This window comes from Carlito syrichta, unplaced genomic scaffold (genome assembly GCF_000164805.1).
Source record: "Carlito syrichta isolate Samal-C Ts95f unplaced genomic scaffold, Tarsius_syrichta-2.0.1 Scaffold310396, whole genome shotgun sequence".
Classification (NCBI taxonomy): Eukaryota; Metazoa; Chordata; class Mammalia; order Primates; family Tarsiidae; genus Carlito; species Carlito syrichta.
This window is the reverse complement of record NW_007254492.1, coordinates 448,894-469,085: the sequence shown is the minus strand read 5'-3', so window position 1 is coordinate 469,085 and position 20,192 is coordinate 448,894. Positions and strand designations below refer to the sequence as shown.

The 20,192-nt window shown below is 51.6% G+C and overlaps 1 protein-coding gene and 1 pseudogene across 1 annotated transcript in view; both read right to left on the bottom strand.

The window, feature by feature from the left end:
• Positions 1 to 2: 2 nt before the first annotated feature.
• LOC103270835 lies at positions 3 to 10,205 on the bottom strand (annotated as a pseudogene).
• A 4,119-nt stretch (positions 10,206 to 14,324) lies between these two features.
• LOC103270834 (solute carrier family 22 member 13-like) overlaps positions 14,325 to 20,192 on the bottom strand; it is a 12,655-nt gene continuing 6,787 nt past the window's right edge. The window contains exons 2-10 of the mRNA XM_008068346.1: positions 17,483 to 17,586; positions 17,079 to 17,233; positions 16,689 to 16,857; positions 16,350 to 16,470; positions 16,157 to 16,251; positions 15,714 to 15,928; positions 15,417 to 15,525; positions 14,664 to 14,879; positions 14,325 to 14,418 (exon numbers count right to left, since the gene is read on the bottom strand). Coding sequence (XP_008066537.1) covers positions 14,325 to 14,418; positions 14,664 to 14,879; positions 15,417 to 15,525; positions 15,714 to 15,928; positions 16,157 to 16,251; positions 16,350 to 16,470; positions 16,689 to 16,857; positions 17,079 to 17,233; positions 17,483 to 17,586 — 1,278 coding nt within the window. The remainder of the gene's footprint in view (positions 14,419 to 14,663; positions 14,880 to 15,416; positions 15,526 to 15,713; positions 15,929 to 16,156; positions 16,252 to 16,349; positions 16,471 to 16,688; positions 16,858 to 17,078; positions 17,234 to 17,482; positions 17,587 to 20,192) is intronic.

Sequence of the window (20,192 nt, the reverse complement as noted above, 5' to 3'; positions counted from 1 at the left end):
CTTAAACCAGATGGAGTATTAGGAGTGGGGTTCCAGAAAGGGAAGGAGGCAGGGAGGTCCGGGGATTGGGCTTGGTAGTGGGTGACTGGGCTGGGGCCAGGTGCTGCTGTGCAGCCTCCATAAGTGAGGTGTGGATACAAATGAAGTCTTGCTCCTGTGTCCTCAGGTGTCCTGGACATACCCAGGGGGACATTAGGCAGTCCCTGCAGCAGATGGGCAGGTCTTAAGGCCCTCAATCAGAAGTACGTGCTGCTCACAAAGGACACCCCCAACCTGGAAGTTGTTCCTGTGGCATCCGTTTCCTCTCCTGGGGATGATGATTTTGGAGACCTGCAGGGAGCAGGGAAGGCTGTCACTGGCTGCACAAGAATTGTTCCAGTGAAGTGTCCCCACTACCCCCCCCCAAAAGAAGGGAGAATCTGACCCAGAGCCAGCCATATACCTCTGGCTCTAGCAGGCCCTGTGTTGGCCTCTAAGCAACCATGGCCTCATGGTGAGAAGGAGGCCAGGGCATGGGGAGAGGGGCTGCCATGGGAGGACCAGTCCTGGCTTCAAGCAAGCGAGCAGCTCACCGGGGGTGGAGCCCCTGCTCCAGGTCCTCGATGGTGTCCTTCAGGGCCTGACCACAGGTCTCAGGCAGCAGGATGCAGAGCAGGCCCACCACGATGGGGAGGCTGCCGTAGATGAGCATGGGGAGGGCTGCGTGGTACTCACCCAGCAGGATCATGAGTGGTGTGAGGATGCCCCCAATCCATGAGAAGATGCCCACCAGCCCCATGCCCGTCTGTCTAGGGGAAGGCCGGGCCACGCTGAGCAGACCTGGTACAACTCTGTCACTGCTCCCACCCAGCATATGTTCTCGGGAGAGCCCAGACCCCTTGCTGCGAGCCCCAAAGGTTGCAGGTCTCCAGCCCTAGCCAGCTCATCCTGCCCACGTGCTCCCTGCACATGCTGCTTTTCACACTTCCCAGCCTCTCTCTGCTTGCCATGTTCCTGCTCACCTGTAAGTCTTTGGTCTAAACTACACCTCCTGATCCACCTCTTCCCACTCAAGCACTGCTTTGGATGTGCCATGGCTTATCCTATTTCCAAGTCTGTCCTCCACCAGCCTGGGGACAAATTGAAGGCTCTGGTTAGATTTCTAGTTGCCCTGACCCCGCCCAGCACTGCTGTCCCATAACTAGCCCCACTAGCTTTTTGTGAAACGGGGCAATGGTGGAAGAGGTGTGGCCACCGTAGGGTCTCAAGAGCAGAAGACAGGAGGTACACCAGCAGCGCTTACCGAATACGGTGGGGAAAATCTTGGCAGAGTACACGTAGGAGATGGTGAAGGCAGCCGCCATGGCAACCTTCCCCACGACGGCCAGTATGGTGACCACCACGGGCTTATCTGGCAGAAGGCAGACAGCCCCATCACCTAGGCCCTGTCCCCTGCCCTGTCCACCCAAGCTCCTCACCCCATCTGTACCCACACCTCCAAGAAGCCCTTTCTCCTGAAGGTGGGATAATGGCCATTGGTCTAGCCCCTGACAGTTGGCAGATGAGGCCCAGTCGGGTGGGGAACGCTTGCCCTGGTACCTGCTGGGATTAAGATGATGATGATACACACGAGGCCACCCAGAACCAGAGTCCCCAGCTGGCTCCACCTGCGGCCGAACTTCTGCATCATGAAGATGCTGGAACAGCGGGCAGGCACCTCAACGACTCCAAAGATGAGCTGCGTTACGTAGATGTCCAGGCCAAAGCCTCCCACCTGGAGACTCAGGCCGAAGTACCCCAGACTGTCCACAAACCTACAAAGAGTCCAAGGATTCCTGTTACTGCTAGAGAGGAGATACCATCACATACAGCTGGAGAGCGTACCCTGGTCAGCAGTCACAGCAGGGAACACTGACACAGCCGAGCAGAGACTGTCCCAGCCAGAGAAAGTCACTGTCTCCCTACTACACTAATACACATCAGGGACGTGGCAGCACTTTGGCTTTGACCTCAGGAAGGGGCATGGGCCCTGGACACTCACCAGACACAGAAGAGAATCAGGGTCACCCTCCAGAGCTGGGGGCGTCTGAACAGATCCAGGGCATTCCCTGAGGGTCCTGTCTTCTCTGGAACCAGTTGGCAGGAAGATGCAGAGTGAGAGGCTAGGCTGGAAGGTCTGTGCGGGTCAGCCTTGGGGGCAGGGCCTGGGTCTGGGCTTGCTGAAAGGACCTGGCTCAGGAGCTCTGGGGAGAGTTTCCGCCTGTTGACCGAGGCCGCCTTCTGGATCAGTTGCTTAGCCTCTTCTATCCTCCCCCGGGCCAGGAGCCACCATGCAGATTCTGACAGAGCCCTGTAGGTGGGAATGGCTATGACCTTGGGACTGGGGTCCCGAGGAGCTTTCCCGAAACCCACAGCCCAGCCCTTACAGGCTACCTTTCCCAGACTAGCCGCCGAGTGTCCTATGAATGTGTGTGCTGCTCTCCAACCCCCCATAGCGCAGCCAAGGGTGGCTTGCTCCTGGCAAGTGTCTCCTCACCAGAAGTAGAAGAAGAGCAGGAAGACAGGCACAGTGCCAGCGATCTGGAAGAGCCTCCAGTTGCAGACGAGGTAAGCCAGTCCTGCTAATGTCGCCTGCCCAAGGGCAAAGGCGCACTGGACCAGGACCAAGATCCGAGTCCTCCATGAGGTCCCTACCCACTCTGAAACTGTGGAAACAGAGGCTTGAGACTGGGCTAGTCCCTGCCCACTCACGCCCTGTTCCTCCCAGATGCAACCTGTTAAGTTTGGGGCCTCAGACCCAGCACAGGATGCTCTGATATGACATCAGGTGCAGGGTGCCCGACAAAGACCCCACAGGCAGTTTGGGGACTGTGGCCAGCCCAGGTTCGGGGTCTTGCACTGTTGTTGAAGCCTAGACACTCACGCAGGGTGATATGACTGAAGGTGAACCCAGCCACAGCAGTCGCCACAAGCAAAGCGCAGGACCATGTAGAGCTGAAAGCCTGGCACAAAGGTCGTGGCCAGGCCAATGAGGCCGAAGAGTAGGAGCTGCACCAGGCCAGTGGCCTTGCGACCAAACCTGAGGAAACAGAGCAGGACTGTGGGGAAAGGGTCCTTCTTGGAAATCTATCTTGAGGAGAAAGAAGCAAGGGAGACCCAGAGGCCCAACCCTGCCCTGGGATCTCTGTCTGATGGAGGAAACAGAATTCTTCCCGGGGAAGGGAACAGGGCCTTATCCTAAAGGACAGTGCAAGGGGAATCAGGGAAAACTTGGGTGCGGCAGGAGCCTAAGAGCCCGTTAGGGAAAGGGGGAGCACTCCAGGTTCTTACCAGTCACAGAAGGGCCCGAAGATGAAGGCCCCAAGCAGGAGTCCAGCCATGAACACTGACTGCGAAGTGTCCTTCAGAGTCTTCCGGTCACACACCAGATTGAACTGTGGTAGACGTGGGCAGATGTGAGTCTAGGGGTCACTCCTTCACCACTGAGCCCACTGTAAGCCTCTTAGGGAGGATGCCCATGGTTCCCAAATTGTGTGCTAAGGCACCCCAGACCACCATAGTGAACTAATTGGGTACAGCAGGATTATTATAATCTTAAAGGAAATTAAAACTGTACTAGACATCTGTCTGGCATTACACAACTACTAGCTCAGGAGAGTGCATGGTGTCCACGTGAGACCACGCTGCTTTCCTTTCCGTGACATCATATCTATGTGAAGTCCTGTTTTTGGCAGTTGCTGTAAAAAAACAAAACAAAAAACCCAAAAAAACAAATGCCATGTAAAAACCTATGAGGAACAGGAGGTAAGAGTGGCAGTATTCAAGGACTAGGAAGTTGTACGGTGCCTGGTAGGTGCATAAATCCTATGAGTAATTTTTTTTTTGAGTTGGAGTCTCACTCTTGTCACCCAAGTTGTACAGCAGTGGCACATCATGGCCACCACAGCCTCGACCTGGTGGTCTTAGGTGATCCTTCCGCCTCAGCCTTCCAAGTAGCTGGAACTACAGACGCACACCAACACCCCCAGCTAGTTTTTTTGCGTGTGATTTATTGTAGAGACAAGATCTTACCAAGTTTCCCAGGTTGGTCTGGAACCCCCGAGCTCAGGCAATCCTCTCACCTCAGTCTCCCAAAGTGCTGGGATTACAGGCTGAGCCAGCACACCTGGCCAAGTAATTGTATTTATTAAAGAATAAAATTATTTCAAGTTATATATACCATTTTATAAAATAATTGCTAAGTTGCTAGGACATAAACACTTGTTACTTGAATTTGATTGCTTAATACACACAACTGTTAGATATTTCTGTTGGCCTTGAGATGCCATATAAAATTACTAACACACTAAGGATGCAAACTTTGGGAATCTTTGACCATTAATTGCTGCTTCCTGACAAATGGGGCCTCTTTTCAACAGCCAAGGAAGACCCACTTTGGTCTCTCCAAATTGTCTTTCTGACTGCAAAATCCCTTGGAAACATCAGAATTCTAAGAAGCCCTCACACGTGACTTGAGGAAGACAATCAGACAATTAGGACAGAGGAGCACACACACACAGACACAGAGGGAAGAAGAGGGGGGGCGGAGAGAGAGAGAGAGAGAAAGGGAGGGAGAAAGGGAGAGAAGGAGTGACAGTGCCAGAGGAAGCCCATACAAAAGCCCTAACCCACCTGGAGACATAGACAGAGCCTGACAGACAGACCAGGAGACCAACAGGAGAAAATATCTGAGTCCAACGTAAGCACACACAGTCCACTGGACTGACCCCACTCCCACTGGGTGGCGTGCCCCTTACACACAGCTCAGCTCCATACAAAAATATCTGAGAGGACAACTCTCGCCTTTCGGGTGCTCCTGTGCTAGATGCTATGCTCAACCCTTCACGGGCTTTATCCCACATAATTCCAACAACAATCCTAGGTTTACTGTTACTGTCCCCTGAGGAAGGAAAGGTCAAGCAACTCATCCTAGGTTCCACAGCTGCATGTTGGCTGGTGGAGTTGAGAAATCCCTCTTACCCTAGACAGGAAAGGAATGAGTGAAGGCTAAGAGAACGTATGCCAAATGAATAAATGAATGAACTAATGCCTACAACTAGCACTAGCCAATCATCATCAGTTAGGAAGAAATTAACCTTTCCAGGAGTCACCATTGTGTTCATACTTCTGTTTTCAAGGACAGTTGTTTATTCTTGGGAACTTTCAATATGTGTCAAGTGAGTTACTGACTGTCTCTGGGAATGAAGCAGGGAAGGACAGGGGACTTGAAATTGTTCGTCTGTCCAGTTCTATCCTGTCCGGTTTTTGTCTGGCAACCACAGATTGCCTTTGTAGTGAGATGCCATTTAAAATAAATAATGAAGGCATGCAGCTGCCATGCTCTGGAATCAGAATTAAGTGGCATTGTGTCACCTTGAGCTGATTTGGGGCTTGCAAAATGGGCACGGAATGTACTTCATAGCATCACACGATTGGATGAAAGGAACTGACACGTAAAACATGCTTAGTCAGTAGCTGTTTCATAGGAAGCCCTCGGTCATGTGGCTAGGCTGAGGGTGTGTTGACCTCAGTGCTCAGGAAGCTCTCAGCTGGTGACATAGACATCTCAGACACAATGGGTACAGTCCTCTGCAGGCACGAGTGCCAAGCCAATGGTGCACTCCAGGGCTGATCCCCAGGTCAATAGTCTCCATTCCCCACCTCCTTCCCTGCTGTCCTTATGCCTCCTCTCATCAAATCCCCAGCTCACTCCATGACACTTGTCTTTCCCATAGTGCAGCAGCAGAGGCTGAGGCTGGGGAGGTGCCAACATGTGCCCAAGCCCATAGGGTGGTGTCATGCTGCAGGTGGCAGAGATGAGGAGGACTCCACCTTCCTCCATCACCAGTCATCACCCTCTTCTGTCCTAACATCTAACAGTGGGTAGTTCTGTCAAGGTCTGCCATGGTAGCCTGCAGATTCCACCCAAATGTCTTGGAGCACCCCTGCCTCATAACACTGCCCTACTTGAAAACCTTCAGTGGCTCCCTTTGGACTCTAGGAGAAAGCCAAGTTCCTTAGCACTACATCCAAGACCCTGTAGGAGCCAGTTCTTACCTATTTCCCAGCCTTGTTTGTTTTGCAAGCATTTTTCAAATATGCCAGGGATGTTTATTCCTCCAGACCCCAGAACTGGCTGTTCTCTCTGCTTCCCCATCCCTCCCATTCCTCCCTCTTCTTTGGTCCTAGAACTGATCACTTTATTGTTGCTATATAACTGATGCTGTTCCCACCCCCTCATTCAGAGGTTTGTTCAGACAGAGCTGGGAGCAAGTTTTTTCTTTGACCGAGGATGGACACCCAGGAAGTGTTAGACAGGTAGACTGAGAAGGAGAAGCATACTCTGACCTTCAAGAGCACACTCACTAAGAAAATGTGTTTTAGCCGGGCTCGGTGGCTCAGCCTGTAATCCTAGCACTTTGGGAGGCTGAGGTGAGTGGATTGCCAGAGCCCGTGGGTTTGAGACCTGCATGGGTAACTTGATGAGACCTCATCTCTACAATAATCAAAAAAATTAGCTGGGCGTGGTAGCGCACGCCTGTAGTTCCAGCTACTTGGAAGGTTGAGGCGGAAGGATCGCCAGAGCCCAGCAGGTCGAGGCTGCGGTGACCTGGAGCGGCCACTGCACTCCAGTCTGAGTGACAGAGTGAGACTCCAACTCAAAAAAAAAAAAAGTGTTTTTGTTTCAAATTAGTGTTGTTTGACTTCAGTTTAAATACGAAGCTGCTTTTTGTAATAAGGAAGGTCAGGATGTCCTCTCAGAGAGTCTTCCGAGTTAGTGTGCAGAGCCTGACCTCAGAGACAGAAACAGAGGCAGAAAATATCACACCAAGATACCCAACATAGCTCCACTCTGGAGCCAAGCCTGGATGATCACGTGATACAACTTACAAAGTACCAAAGGTATCTATTCCCTTGGGTGTCACCATCTTTGGGAGGGCAGGGGCGAGAGTGGGCATGTCAGGGTCAGCAGGTTCAAGCCCATTCCCCATGCCAGCGCAGTCCAGGCTGATGACTGAGAATAAGGAGAGCCCCTGAGTGCAGCTATGACCCACAAGAGGTTGAGGTCAACATGGGCTCTGAATATTTAAAGTGGGTACAAAATGATTTCAGCAATGTGGACAATTAAGTGTGCTATTGTGAGCCATGGGGTCATTGAGAAAACATGTCCCCTGACATCCTACCCAACAAACACATTTCCACCTGAATATGTACCAGCTATATCCAGCAACTGTGCAGTTGCAGTTATGATTGGTAGACAGCATATACTCTTGGAATTTCTGACACTTTAGGGCAAGAGGATTATGACAGATTATGACTTAGTATCCACAAGCAAAGATATTTCTAGTTCTTTTTCAGTAGTATCTCTGTCCTCATTCAAAAATGTGAAAGGTGGCTGGGTACGGTGCCTCACATCTGTAATCCCAGCACATTCAGAGATGGAGGTGGGTGGATCACTTCAATCTAGGAGTTCAAGACTGGCCTGGGCAACATAGGAAGACCTCGTCACTACAAAAAATAAAAGAATTAGCAGGGCATGGAGTCGCATGCCTATAATCCCAGCTACTTGGGAGGCTGAGGCTCACCAGAGCCCAGGAGGTTGAATCAGTGGTGAGCCAGGATCTAGCCACTGTACTCCAGTCTGGGTGACATGGAGCCTCACTCAATAATCTGGGACATCTTAGTGACGTGTGTGTATGTGTGTATATAGTTTGGTTTTTGTCTTGCTTTTTATTTCATTAGCCAGGGGACAGTGCTGAAGGGGAGAATGATAAATTTATTTCAGATTCTACTTCCTAAATCTAGTTTAGAAAACCTGTTCCCCATTGGATGCTCTTAGGAAGGCATATAGTAAGGCTTCACCTAATAACAGACTCATTTTTTTTTTGAGTCAGAGTATTACTCTGTCACCCAGGCTGGAGTACAGTGGCATGCTTACTGCCGCTGCATCCTTGATCTCCTGGGCCCAGGCAATCCTTTCATCTCAGACTTTTAAGTAGCTGGAACAACTGGTGTGTGCCACCATACCTGGTTAATTTATTGATTTATTATAGAGATGAAGTCTCGCCATGTGCTGGCAGGTCTTGAAATCCTGGCTCAAGCAATCTTCTCACCTCCGACTTCCAAATTCCTGGGATTACTGCGTGAGCCACAACGGGTCTGACTTCTTTTTGAAAGCTGCCTTTTCTCTCTACCCTTGAGTAAATCCTAAGTATGATGACACTGACGAAGTGGGTGGAACTGTCCTGCCCCTCCCCTTTTCTAAGATGCATTTTATGCATTTTATATGTGACTATGTGACTGAGACTTTCAAGAAAACTTGCTTACTGTTTGCTAATTTTTTGAAGTTAGTTTCTATCATCTTTCACTTAAAAATGAAGAAATGTATGGCATCTTTTGAAATATACCAAATGGATTGAGTATATAACATAAATAAAGGCTTTCCTCATCATTCATTGCCTTATCTGCCTAGCTTAAGTATATGACTCGGTGTTCCCGAACAAAGCTAAAGTCCTAGTACACAGAGGAAAATGAGGGTGGGGCTACGGGACAGGGTCTATGAATTAGTCACATCCACTCTCCAAGCATGGAGGTCTGCTTTGGAAGAGGTCAGAGTAGACTGGGAAGGAACCTCCCACCTCAGCTTCTCCAGTAAATAAATGATCTCTCTCTCTCTTTTTTTTTTTTAGAGACAAGCTCTCTCTATGTTGATCAGGCTGGTCTCAAATTCCTGGGATCAAGCGATTGTCCCGCCTTGGCCTCCCAAAGTGCTGGGATTACAGGAGTGAGTCACCATGCCTGGCCTTAAATATTATATTTTGAAAATCTCTAGAAATACATCCAATCTCAACCATGGGGGTAAAAAAGGAATGTTTAATCTCTGGGCTCCAGGTTTTTTACCACAAAGAAGGTGAGAGTTGCACGAAGCTCCTCAGCAAACTAAGCCCCTGAGGTCTGTATTATCAGTGCTGCTTCCCACTCTTGCAGGGAACTGGACAGCAAGAGTCGGGCATGACAGCCAGCTCCACAATCAGCTCAATGTCCTGTGCTGACCAAGTCACCTCCCACCCTGTGCCTCAACCCCACCATCTGGGAAGACACAGAGTGGGTCCAGATGCTTTCAGAGGGTCCCTCTTAAAATCAGGCGGCTGGAGCGAGAATCTTTCTGTGAAGCTGGCAAGAGAAAATGCTTAGTTAGTCACAGGACAAGTCCTGGAGTCATGGGGGCTCTCCAGCATCTCAGAGGCAGGAAGGCAGGCAGGTAGACACCCAGAGACAGAAGCTTAGAGGCAAGAAGACCAGGTCAGACAAGTGAGAAGTCAGAAGAGTGAAGAGAGAAACTGACAGCCTAAGAGGATGAGGAAAACACAGGAAGACTGGCAACCAGCAGATATGTGGGGGAGACGGAAAGCCTATGTGAAATGTACACAAAGGAGGTGAGATCCTTGAGGGGAGAGCAAGGCATAAAGACAGGAAAATGGGGGAGGACAGGAAGAAAGGGAGAAAACTGGGTAGATCGGCAGAGAGACAAGCAAAGAGAAGGATAGGCAAAATAACAGACAGATGGGCAGACAGACCACACAGAGAAAATGACAGAGGGGCAGGTGGAGGTGGACAGGCCAATAGGCAGAGGAGAAAGAGAAAAACAGGATGGTCAGCAGAAAAGAAAACACACATATTGCTGGTCAAACATACAGGCATGGGGCAGATACGGAGACAGAGCAACAGCCAGTGACTGTGGGCAGAGTCAGGTGGAAGACCTGACAGACTCACCATACCCACACAGGCAGGCAGAAGGTCAGCCCTACCTCGTTCTTTAGGGATGGGGGCCTGTCCTCAGGATAGTCCCAGCCCATATCACAAGGCTGCGTCTCATTGGAGCGGTGGCCGAGGATGTCCTCCAGGCTGGCGTTGGCAGGGGGTGGCCGGAACTTGAGGCAGGGCTCAGGGCTGCCTGTGGCATCCAGGGGCACGCTCAGGGCCAGCTGCTCAGCAGCACTCAGATTGAACGTGTGGTTCTTGACCCAGGCCACTGCACAGTGGTGGGGCTCTTCCAGGACCATGAAGATGTGACCAAAAACATAGAAGGTACCCAAGAAGTTGGGCACACTCAGCAGGATCATTAGCTGGAGCTGGAAGCGACCAAAGTCGCCTATTTCAGCCAGGACCTGGGCAAATGGAGCCATATCTGCTGGACCACCTCCTCAGCCTGGGATAGCAGGTAACTCTGCAGCTTGCCTGTGGGGCAACGTGTGCCTCTGGGGAGTGGTGGCAACTCATTAATGTTTAAGCCAATCATTCCCAGCTCTACATGTCACATTGCCGCTCCCTTGGTGTTTCGGCTGCACACTTTGAATCCATCCCCTAAGGTTGGCCTCTGAGGAGTGGTCCAACCTGGCCATCAGCCCTTGTGAGGTCCTCACCTAGTGTGTTACCTAGCTGCCCTACTAGCCCCATGTAGGGCTTGGACTTCTTTTTTTTGAGTTGGAGTCTTACTCTGTCGCCCAGACTGGAGTGCAGTGGACACTCCCAGCCACCGCAGCCTCGACCTGCTGGGCTCCGGCGATCCTTCCACCTCAGCCTTCCGAGTAGCTGGAACTACAGGCACGTGCTACCATGCCCAGCTATTTTTAAAAATTTATTTATTGTAGAGATGAGGTCTTGCCAAGTTGCCCAGGCGGGTCTCGAACCCGCGGGCTCAGGCAATCCACTCACCTCAGCCTCCCAAAGGCGCGGGATTACAGGCTGAGCCACCGAGCCCAGCTTGGACTTCTTTCAGAAGCCACTATGAGCCCTGCACTCCAGTCTGGAACAGCGTGGGCAGGAATACAGAAGAACTCACTGTCTGCTTGGGAAGAAGGACCTGGCCCCTGGACACGGCCTCAAGTGGTAGCCTTGAGCATATTCCTTTCCCTCCTGGGACCCGAGTTTCCAACCAGTCACAGCAGGGCCCTTTGTTCCTCTCAGATTTTGCCTCTGCAGCCCCATAATCCAGTCTCCTGGAATGAGTTCTCTGACTCATTTTCCAGGGGACACATGCAGCCTGAGGACCCATGTCCCTGGGCCAGGCCATTTGGCGCTTCCCTGTGACTTGGAGAGGGAATCAGTCGCCAACAGGAGACTTCACATACATGCAACATCCTCTTGTTGAAGTCTGGCAAACGGGAAGGCATTCCCACATGGCAACAATTGGCAAAACTGAGCAGGGGCCCCTTTCTTTAGACTGATACACAGGGCGTGCTGCTTCTGTTTTATTCCAGCAGGAGGTCTGGCAGTGTCCACACTACCACGTGCCCTTTTCACTCCTCTACGCCTCTGGCCCAGAGTTTGGAATCCCTGATCACAGCAGGTTTAGGAGGCACACAAGAAGCAGAAGACACAACAGGAAGAGCATGCGTGTCTGTGTCTGTGTTTTGGGAGGTAGCAGAGGCTGAATGATAGCCCCCAAAGATGTCTATGTCTCAATACCCAGAACCTGTGAATATGTGGCCATACATGGCAAGGGGCCATCAAAGTTGCAGATGAGATTAAGGTTACTCATCAGCCGACTTTAAAATGGATCATCTTGGATTATCTGGGTGGAGTCTAGTAATTACAGGATCCTTATATGTGGAAGAGGGGACTGGAAAGTCAGAACCAAAGAAAGGCAGCATTGCATTCCAGGGGCACAATTGACCACAGTTCCTAAGGACAGAATGTGGCAAGGCAGTTTGGGAAAATTGCCACGAGTGAACCTTGGGCCTTTGTGCAGACTGTTTCCCGCACCAGGGCATCCACCCTCCCCTTGTTTGCTACCTTCAGTTGCGAAAGTTCTCCCTTGTGTCCAGACATCACTCAGTTGTCACCTCTCCTTCAAGCCTTCCTGACCCCACAGTTGGAAATGGCGTATGCCCACACACCTCTACTGTCTCCACAGCATTCTCCTGCTAACCACCCTTGGTCAGAGCTGCCTGTGTCTGACCCGTCTCTCCCATAAGCCAGAAGTCTCCTCTGCCAGGTTGGGGCATCAGAGCCCAGTTTTCATGCTGGGGAATGGAATGGGGAGCTAGGAGACGGAGGAATCAGCACAGCGTGTGGTAGTAGGCTGACCAGGAGGGAAGCTAACATCCCCTCGCTAGAAAAGAGAAAGCTTGTACTTCTGAGCTGCCTGAATCCCAGCAGGGGCCAAGCTGCCTCCTCCCCTGTAGCTCACCAGTAGCACTCTTGCTTTCTGAGGTTGTAGCAACTGACAGCTCTCTTCTCCTTGTTCCCTACCAGGAGCAGAGAAGCTCTGAGGGAAAAAGGAACAGCAACAAGGGAAGATGGGCCCCAGGCTGACCTGGTACCCAATCAGCAGATGCAGCATGTGCTCAGGACACTGGCATAACTGGGCATTGCTATGGTTCGAGTGTTTGTCTCGTCCAAAACACTTTTTAAACTTAGTCCCCAATATGGCAGTACTGAGAGGTGGAACCTTTAAGAGGGGGTTGGGTTGAGTGCTCTGACCTCATGAATGGATTAATCCATTTGTGAATTAATAGCTTAATAGGTTAATGGATATTCAGGAAATGGGGCTGGTGGCTTTATGAGAAAAAGATGAAATGCAAGCTAGCATGCTCATCCCCTTGCCAAGTAATTTCCTATACCCCTTTGGGACTTTGCAGAGGGTCCCCACCAGCAAGAAGGCAGTTGATTCCTGATATTTATGCTTGTGTCAGTATCAGGTCCCTCCAAGTCTCTTCCCAGGAATGTTGATCATTCTGCCTCAAAGGGACCAAGTGTCTCCATCTTAGAGGAGAAATCTACCTTCAGCTTGGAAATGGTCCTTTCCCCACGTTTGTTTTTTCTACACCTTGGCAGTTTCAGCCTGGGTGACACATAGTGCCAAGAAACACTTGCGTGTGTTCCCCAAGAGAATTCCACCAATGGGTCCACAGCAGGAAGCTAAGTAGAAATTTTGCCCATCATGTTGAAGCCGAGAACCGCATGTAAGAGTATCCAAATATTTGAAGGAGGGGTGCTGGATACCTCCATGCTGGATTTACAGGGAAACACTGCAGCACCCCCAGTCCCACTAGGCTATGTAAGAGAGGCAGAGTAAGCATGAGAGAGGGAGTTTCAGAAAGAGCCTTCTTAGGGCCTGGAGTGCCTATGAGAAAGGAGACTGAGACCTTCCTCCTGGTGTGAGATTACCTGGGGCAAGGATGGGATGATGATTGGGCAAACACAAAGAAGCATGGTGTTCTTATGAGCCAAGCAGATGCTGGGGAGGGCAGGCTGACTTGAAGTGGTTTGCTGGGAGCCTACCCAAGAAGGCCATCTTCTGAGGTGAGGATGGGAGCAGTAAAGAGAGGCTGTGGGAGCAGTGCTGAGGTGGGGATGGAGAGGGTCCCACGAGGAGTTGATCATACATTGGGAGTATGTTGCTCATGATAACAAGCAATGAAGAGGTCCTGAGTGGATCTCTGAGAAACTCATGAAGATGCCCTGGGAAAGAACCAGCATTTAGGAGCCCGACAAATTACACTGACTGGCCATGGCCCAATGTGCATCTGCAAAGATAGGATCAGCTTAGTGAGAAGACCTCGGCCCTTTTCCCTCATCCTAGATGGGCCCTGGATGACCCAGATGCAGCAGAACAGGAAGGGGAGGAGATGGGGGCATGGAGAGGAACAGAACAAGCCTCCTCTCCTTCCCCACAGCTGGCCTCTGAGCCACACACAGGTCAAGCACGGCTGATATAGGGCAGAGTTGGGATCACTGAAGACAATACAAGATAGAAGCTTTGATTTTACTGAAGGAGTAAGTCTTCTCTCCATAGGATCACATGACCTGTGGAGCCATACCTTAGACAGCTCTGGACCATCCACTGAAAGGGACCAAAACCTTCTCTTCATCCACAGCATTTTCACCCATTTGCTTGAGTTGAACCACAACTTCACATTTCCCCTCCTTTCCTGCTCCTACACCTTGGAATGGCCATATCTAGTGTTTGAGGGTGGGGGGGCTCCAGATGGAAGGAATCAGGAGAACCACATCCCCACAAGACAATCAGAGAAAAAGTTAAGGCCAAGACCCACTCCAGACCCGACACCAGATGGGATATTAGGAGCAGGGCTCTAGAAAGGGAAGGAGGCAGGGAGGTCCTGTTCCAGAGGCTTCTGGGATTGGGCTCACTGATAGGTGACTGGGCTGGGGCCAGGTCCTGCTGTGCAGCTTCCATAGGTGAGGCTGGTCTGGCCCCTATGTCCTCATGGGTCCTGGTCATATCGAGAGGCACATTAGGCAGCTCCCTGCAGCTGATGGGCAGGTCTTAAGGCCCTCAATCAGAAGTACGTGCTGCTCACAAAGGACACCCCCAGCCTGGAAGTTCTTCCTGTGGTCTCTGTTTCCTCTCCTAGGGATGATGATTTTGGAGACCTGGAGGGAGCAGAGAAGGCTGTCACTGGCTCCCCAGGAATTGCTCCAATGAAGTGTCCCCTACGATCCCTCTCCCAAAAGAAGGGGGAATCTGACCCAGAGCCAGCCATATGCTTCTGGCTCCAGCGGGCCCTGTGTTGGCCTCTGAGCAACCATGGCCTCATGGTGAGGGGGAGGCCAGGGAAATGGGAGAGGGGCTGCCATGGGAGGCCCAGGTCCTGACTTCAAACAAGCGAGCAGCTCACCAGGGGTGGAGCCCCTGCTCCAGGTCCTCGATGGTGTCCTTCAGGGGTTGGCCGCAGGTCTCAGGCAGCAGGATGCAGAGCAGACCCACCACGATGGGGAGGCTGCCGTAGATGAGCATGGGGAGGGCCGTGTGGTACTCTCCCAGCAGGATCACGAGTGGTGTGATAATGCCCCCGATCCGTGAGAAGATGCCCACCAGCCCCATGCCTGTCTGCCTGCAGGAAGGCCAGACCAAGCTGAGCAGACCTGGTCCCAACTCAGTCACCACTCCACCCCAGCATATGTCCTCAGGAGAGCCCACACCCCTTGCTGTGAACTTCAAATGCTGTAGGTCTTAGCCTCAACCAGCTCACCCAGCATGCGTGCTCCCTGCACCTGCCTGGTTCTTTCACCTCCCAACTTCTCTCTGCCTGCCATATTCCTGTTTACCTGTCAAGTCTCAGTTAAAAGTTCGATCTCTGACCTCCCTCTTCCCACCTGAGCACTCCTTCCCTGGAGTCATGCATTCTTAATTGTACCCTATGTTTCTGTCCCGACAAACCATGGCTTATCCTACTTCCACATCTGTCCTCCACCAGCCTGGGACAACTTGAGGACTCTGGCTAGATTCTAGCTGCCCTGTACCCCACCCAGCACAGCTGCCCCAGAGCCAGCCCCATTAGCTATTTGTAAAATGAGGTGACAGTGGAAGAGGGGTGACCACCAACAGGATCTCAGGAGCAGCAGGCAGGAGGCGCATCATCGGCTCTTACCGGATGACGGTGGGGAAGAGCTCAGCAGAGTACACGTAGGAGATGGTGAAGGCAGCTGCCATGGCAACCTTCCCCACCACGGCCAGCAGGGTGACCACCACAGGCTGATCTGGCAGAAGGTAGACAGCCCCATCGCCTAGGCCCTGTCCCCTGCCCTGGCCACCCAAGCTCCTCACCCCATCTGTACCCACACCTCGGGAAAGCCCTTTCTCCTGAAGGTGGGACAATGGCCATGGGTCTAGCCCCTGACAGCTGGCAGATGAGGCCCAGTCGGGTGGGGAACGCCTGCCCTGGTACCTGCTGGGATGAAGATGATGATGATACACATGAGGCCACCCAGAACCAGAGTCCCCAACTGGCTCCACCTGCGACCGAACTTCTGCATCATGAAGATGCTGGAACAGCGGGCAGGCACCTCAACGACTCCAAAGATGAGCTGCGTCAGGTAGATGTCCAGGCCAAAGTCCCCCACTTGGAGGCTCAGGCCGAAGTATCCCAGACTGTCCACAAACCTGCAAAGTGTCCAAGGGTTCCTGTCACTCTTGGGTGAGGAGACACCTTCACACACAAGTGGAGAGCTCACCCTAGTCAGCAGTCACAACAGAAGACATTGGCACAGTTAGGGAGAGACTGTCCCAGACAGAGGGAGCCACCATCTCCCCACTGCACTGAAATATACCAGGGAAGTGGCAATGCTTTGGCTCTGTTCTCAGAAAGGGGCATGGGCCCTGGTCACTCACCAGACACAGAAGAGAATCAGGGTCACCTTCTGGAGCTGGGGGTGTCTGAACAGATCCAGGGCATTCCCTGAAGGGCCTGTCTTCTCTGGGACCAGCTGGGAGGAAGATGCAGAGTGAAGGGCTAGGTAGGAAGGTCTGTGTGAGTCAGCCCTGGGGGCAGGGCTAGGCCTGGGTCTGGGCTTTCTGGAAGGACCTGGTTCAGAAGCTCAGGAGACAGTTTCCGCCTGTTGACTGAGGCTGCCTTCTGGATCAGTCGTTTAGCCTCCTCTGTCCTCCCCTGGGTCAGAAGCCACCGAGCAGATTCTGGTAGAGCCCTGTAGATGGGGAATGGCTACGACCTTGGCACTGGGGTCCCGTGGAACTTTCCTGGAATTCTAGTGCCAACTGAATCCCACGCCCCCACCCTTAAAGGCTGCCTCTCCCAGACTGGCCTCTGACTGTCCCGTGAATGTTGGGGCTGTACTCTAAACTCCCCCCACCATCTCCCACAGTGCAGCTAGGGGTGGCTTGCTCCTGGAAAGTGTCTCCTCACCAGAAGTAGAAGAAGAGCAGGAAGACAGGCGCAGTGCCAGCGATCTGGAAGAGCCTCCAGTTGCGGACGAGGTAGGCCAGTCCTGCTAATGCCACCTGCCCAAGGGCATAGGCGCACTGGTCCAGGACCAAGATCCGAGTTCTCCATGAGGTCCCCACCCACTCTGAAACTGTGGAAACAGAGGCTTGAGACTGGGCTAGTCCCTGCCCTCTCACGCCCTGTTCCTCCCAGATGCAACCTGTTAAGTTTGGGGCCTCAGACCCAGCACAGGATGCTCTGATATGACAACGTCAGGTACAGGGTGCCCGACAAAGACCCCACAGGCAGTTTGGGGGCTGTGGCCAGCCCAGGTTCGGGGTCTTGCACTGTTGTTGAAGCCTAGACACTCACGCAGAGTGATATGACTGAAGGTGAACCCAGCCACAGCAGTTGCCACAGCAAAGCGCAGGACCATGTAGAACTGAAAGCTGGGCACAAAGGCCGTGGCCAGGCCGATGAGGCCGAAGAGTAGGAGCTGCACCAGGATAGTGGCCTTGCGACCAAACCTGAGGAAACAAAGAGCAGGACTGTGGGGGAAGAGTCCTACCTGTGAATCTATTTGAGGAGAATGAAGCAAGGGAGACCCAGAGGCCCAGTGCCCTGAGATCCCTGTCTGAGGGAGGAAATATGGCCTTTCCCTGGGGGGAATAGGACCTTATCCTAAAGGGCAGTGGGAAGGGAATAAGGGAAAATCTTGGGTGCGAAAGGAGCCTAAGAGCAGGTTAGGTGAGGGCTGAATGGGTCAAGCTTCTTACCAGTCACAGAGGGGCCCAAAGATGAGGGCCCCAAGTAGGAGTCCAGCCATGTACACTGACTGCGAAGTGTCCTTCAGGGACTTCCGATCACAAACCAGATTGAACTGAGGAGACACAGGCAGATGTGAGTCTAGGGGCCACTTCAACTCTGAGCCCACTACAAGCCTCTTAAGGCAGATGCCCATGATTCCCAAACTGTGTGCCAAGGCACCCAGGCCATCATACTGAACTCATTGGGTACAGCAGGATATTTACAATTTTAAAGGAAATTAAAACTGTATTAGACATCTGTCTGGCATCACACAACTGCTAGCTCAGGAGGGTGCACGGTGTCCCTGTGAGATCACACTGCTTTCTTTTCCATGACTTCATAGCTATGTGAAGTCTTGTTTTTGGCAGTTGCTATGAAAAAAAGCAAATGCCATGTGAAAACCAATGTGGAACAGACAACAGACAATGTTGGCAGTGTTCAAGGACTGAGAAGTTGTACAGTACCTGGTAGGTGCATACATCCTATGGGAATTGGACTTCTATAGAATGAAATAAAAATATTTTAATTTTAATTTAAGTGTATTATTTTATTTAAAAAACTGCTAAGTTATTAGGATATAAACACTTGTTACTTGAACAGGTGTTAAGTATTTCTTTTGACCTGGAGATGCCACATAAAATTACCGACACATGAATGGTGCAAAGTTTGGGAACCTCTGACCATTAATTTCTGCTTCTTGACAAATGGGGCCTCTTTTCCACAGCCAGGGAGGACTTACTTGGGCCTCTCCAAGTTGTCCTTTTGGCTGCAAAATCCCCCAGAAACATCAGAATCCTAAGAAGCCCTCACACATGACTTGAGGAAGACTATTAGGACAGAGGAACACATATACATACACAGGCACAGAAGGAAGAAAGGGGGGATGGAGAGGGAGAGAAGAAGGTGGAAGAGGAGGAGAGGAAGATGGAGGGAGAGAGGGGGGAGAGAGGGAGAGAGAGGAGGAGAGAGAGAGAGCGAGGAGATAGGGAGGAAGGGTGGGTGGCAGGGCAATAGGGAGGGAGGCACATAGCTCAGTTCCATGCACAAATATCTATGGGGATGCATCTTGTAAGCCCCTTCAACCTTGACAAGGACGACTCCAGCATTTCAGGTGCTACTCCTGTGTTGGGTGCTGTGCTCAATGCTTCACGTGTGTTGTCTGCTAATTCCAACAATCCTAGGCTTTCTATTACCTTCCCCCTAGGAAGGAAAGATCAGGTTGCTAATCCCATGTCCCATAGCTGGGTGGTAGTTGAGGAGTTGAGACATCCCTCTTGCCCTAGACAGGGAAGGAATGTGAGTGAAGGCTAAGAGAACGTATGCCAAATGAATGAATGAATGAACTAATGCCTATAACTAGCCAACTAGCCAATCACCATCAGTTGACAAACTTTTAGTATGAAATTAACCAGTTTAGGAGTCACCACTGTATTCATACTTCTGTTTTCAAGGACAGCTGTTAATTTTTAAGGAACTTTCAATACGTGTCAAATGAGTAAATGACTGTCCCTAGGAATGAAGCAGGGAAGGACAGGGGACTTGAAATTATTCTTCTGCCCAGTTCTATCCTGTCTGGTTTTCTTTCTAGCAACCACAGATTGCCTTTGTAGTGAGATACCATTTAAAATAAATAATAAATAAAGGCCTGCAGCTGCCAGGCTCTGGAATCAGAATTGAGTGGCTTAGTGTGACCTTGAGCCTGTTAGCCGATCTGGGGCTGGGCTTGGCACATGCAAAACGGGCATTGAATATACTACATAGCATCACATGACAGGATGAAAGGAACTGAGGAACAACATCCTTAGCTCAGTGGCTGTTTTACAGGAAGTCCTCGATCGTGTGGCTAGGTAGAGGGCATGCTTGGCCCCGGTGCTCAGGAAGCTCTCAGTTGGTGACACAGATGTCTCAGACACAAGGAGTGTAGTGCTCTACAGGCACGAGTGCTAAGCCAAGGGCGCGCTCCAGGGCTGACCCCGGTCAATAGTCACCATTCCCCACCTCTTTCCCTGCTGTCCTTATGCCTCATCTCATCAAATCCCCATCTCACGCAGTGATGCTTGTCTTTCCCACAGTGCGGCAGCAGAGGCTGAGGCTGGGGAGGTACCAAGATGTACCCAAGCCCACAGGGTGGTGTCATGCTGCAGGTGGCACAGAGATGAGGAGGACCCCATCTTCCTCCGTCACCAGTCATCACCCTCCCCAGCCCTAACGTCCACAGTGGGTGGTTCTGTTGGGGCCTGCCACAGTGGCTCAAAGGTCCCACCCTTAAGTCTTGGAGCAGACCTCCTCTCACAACCCTCCCCTACTCTTAAACCTTCTGTGGCTCCCTTTGGTCTCTAGGAGAACGAAATTCCTCAGCACTACATCCAAGACGCTGTAGGAGCCAGTTCTTACCTATTTCCCAGCCTCTTTTGTCATGCCAGCATTTTTTGAATATGCCAGATCAAGCATTTTTCCACCTCCAGACTCCAGAAGTGGCTGTTCTCTCTGCTTCCCCATCCGTCCTATTCTTCCCTCTTCTTTGGTCCCAGGACAGATCATACTATTGCTACTATTCATTGATGGTATTCCCACCTCTCATTCAGAGGTCTGTGTGGGCAGAGCTGGGAGCCAGTTTTTTCTCTTTTTTTTTTTTTGAGTTGGAGTCTCACCCTGTCGCCCAGACTGGAGTGCAGTGGC